Consider the following 1,992-nt stretch of genomic DNA (forward strand, 5'->3'; position numbering starts at 1 on the left):
CTGGCTATGTAGCACCGGAGTTGCTATTTGGAATGGGTCGTGTAGGTGCACGACCGGCACAGGATGCCTTTTCCTTTGGCTGTGTGCTATACAACACCTACATGTTTCCACAGACGGTGCCACCTGCTCGTTTACCCACGGACCAGCTTGCCGACCAATGCACATGGGATGCAGGGGCAGGAGGTGCAGAATGCAGTTTTCCGCACTTGGCGGCTGAGGTGAGTAATATCGCAATATCCCTTGAGCGACAACTGAGCACCGCTTTGATTGTGATTTGCTTTGCTGACCTTTGCTGCAGATGTGCAATTCGACGAGCGAGTTGTACAAGGAAACACGGGCCTTGCTTGCAACAGATCCAAAGCAGCGGCCAATTCTCTTCAGCGCCGGGCAAAGAGTGCAGCGACCTGTCACGACTCAAGCTGTTGGACCAGCCATTGACGTTTTGCGCGACGCACCCGAGCTCATCCCAGAGGTGCGTTGCTTGCCGACATAGTCATATTTACATTATTTTTATCTTGACAAGCCGACTGATTTGACCCCATTGTGTACCAAGGTGGTTGAGCTGCTACAGCAGCTGGGTGCTGACGGGCGGGAGCCAAGCAACATTGCAGTGCGGCGGGTGGAGCGTGTGCAGAACCCCGTGCTGTGGGAACGGTACAGCGCCAAGCGATGGGAGATGCTGCACCGCATTACAAGTCAGGAGCACTATGATCAACTTCATACGGCCACAGTAGATGCGCTCTCGGGCTGTCCAGCTTTGCTTCGAGATACAACCTGTCAAGAACGCTTGTTGCTTCACGGCATCCCCCCTGACACAATGTTGCGCGACAAGATTGTGCGCCTTGGCTTTGACTATCGTTTCGCTGGTCGCAGCTCAGGCCACAATTATGGACTTGGTGTTTACTTGGCCGATCATCCCGGCAAGGTGTGGTGGAACCGTTGGTTTGCAGGGTGATTACGTGCGTGTCCTTACATTTTTTTTTGGCGCTGTGTGTCGACTTGAACCTGAGTGTAGAGTCACCAATATGCGACGCCCGGAGCAAACGGCGAGCGTATGCTCATTATTACGCGGGCCCTGTTGGGCCGTGCCTATGTCCATCCTTCGCCTCCTTTCGGGGCGCTGGCTCCCCCGCTGCTGCCCGATGCACCCAACAACGAGCGGTATGTCGATCAAGATCCAATGTCGTCGAGTCCTGTCTCACAGTTTGATGGGACTCGTGTTTGGTTGTCTTGCAGATTTGATTCTGTCATTGCTACACCGCAAAGAACGTTTCGCGAGGTGATATTGTTCGACAATGCCCAGATTTACCCCGAACTAGTCGTCTACTACACTGCCTAGATGTTTTCGTTGAGATCCTTTGTCGTGCAGTCGAATCTGCTCTCCCAGACACTTGTCCTGCTTTTGCACACATCCAGCGTCGTTCACCACAAGGCCTCCTCGTTGGGAATACCCAAAGGTGGTTTGACTTTGCTTGCTCATCCACACACCAGCTTTGAATGTGGGAAGGCGCACAAGTGCGTGTGTTTCAAGTACTTTTGCAATATCTTGGCAGACCGCCATGCCTAATCCGTCTTTGACTACCGTCGTCTCTTCTTGTCCTGATACCTGCGCTTGGACACGCGTCGCACTTTTCCTGTCCTTGGAACCGAGAGCGATTCCGCAGCTATTTCAACGGTGCACCTGGTCTGGTCATTGTGAATACGTTCCAACCGCAGCTGGTAGAATCGACCTGCAGACAGCAAAAAATGTCTTGCTCCTTCCCGACAAACGCCCCCGAAACCCCTGGAAAAAGGGTTCGTCTCGACTGCGTCTCGAGTCGTTGAGGTATCACGGCGTACCTCAATCGTGTGTTGGAAGCAGTGATGAAACTCAGGATTGCCAAAAAAACCTGAGAGACTAACGGGCGTTGACAGAGTGCTCCAATCATGCCTGAACGGCTCATGCTGGTGATGATGATGATGATGATGTCACGACACTCCACCTCGCCCGAG

The 1,992-nt window shown here is 53.1% G+C and overlaps 1 protein-coding gene across 1 annotated transcript in view; it reads left to right on the forward strand.

The window, feature by feature from the left end:
- The window catches only part of MONBRDRAFT_12739 (uncharacterized protein), a gene marked incomplete at both ends in the record, with an annotated part of 23,811 nt that overhangs the window by 10,279 nt on the left and 11,540 nt on the right, over positions 1-1,992 (forward strand). The window contains 3 exons of the mRNA XM_001750600.1: positions 114-218; positions 299-472; positions 554-925. Coding sequence (XP_001750652.1) covers positions 114-218; positions 299-472; positions 554-925 — 651 coding nt within the window. The remainder of the gene's footprint in view (positions 1-113; positions 219-298; positions 473-553; positions 926-1,992) is intronic.

This window comes from Monosiga brevicollis, genomic scaffold (assembly GCF_000002865.3).
Source record: "Monosiga brevicollis MX1 MONBRscaffold_44 genomic scaffold, whole genome shotgun sequence".
Classification (NCBI taxonomy): domain Eukaryota; class Choanoflagellata; order Craspedida; family Salpingoecidae; genus Monosiga; species Monosiga brevicollis.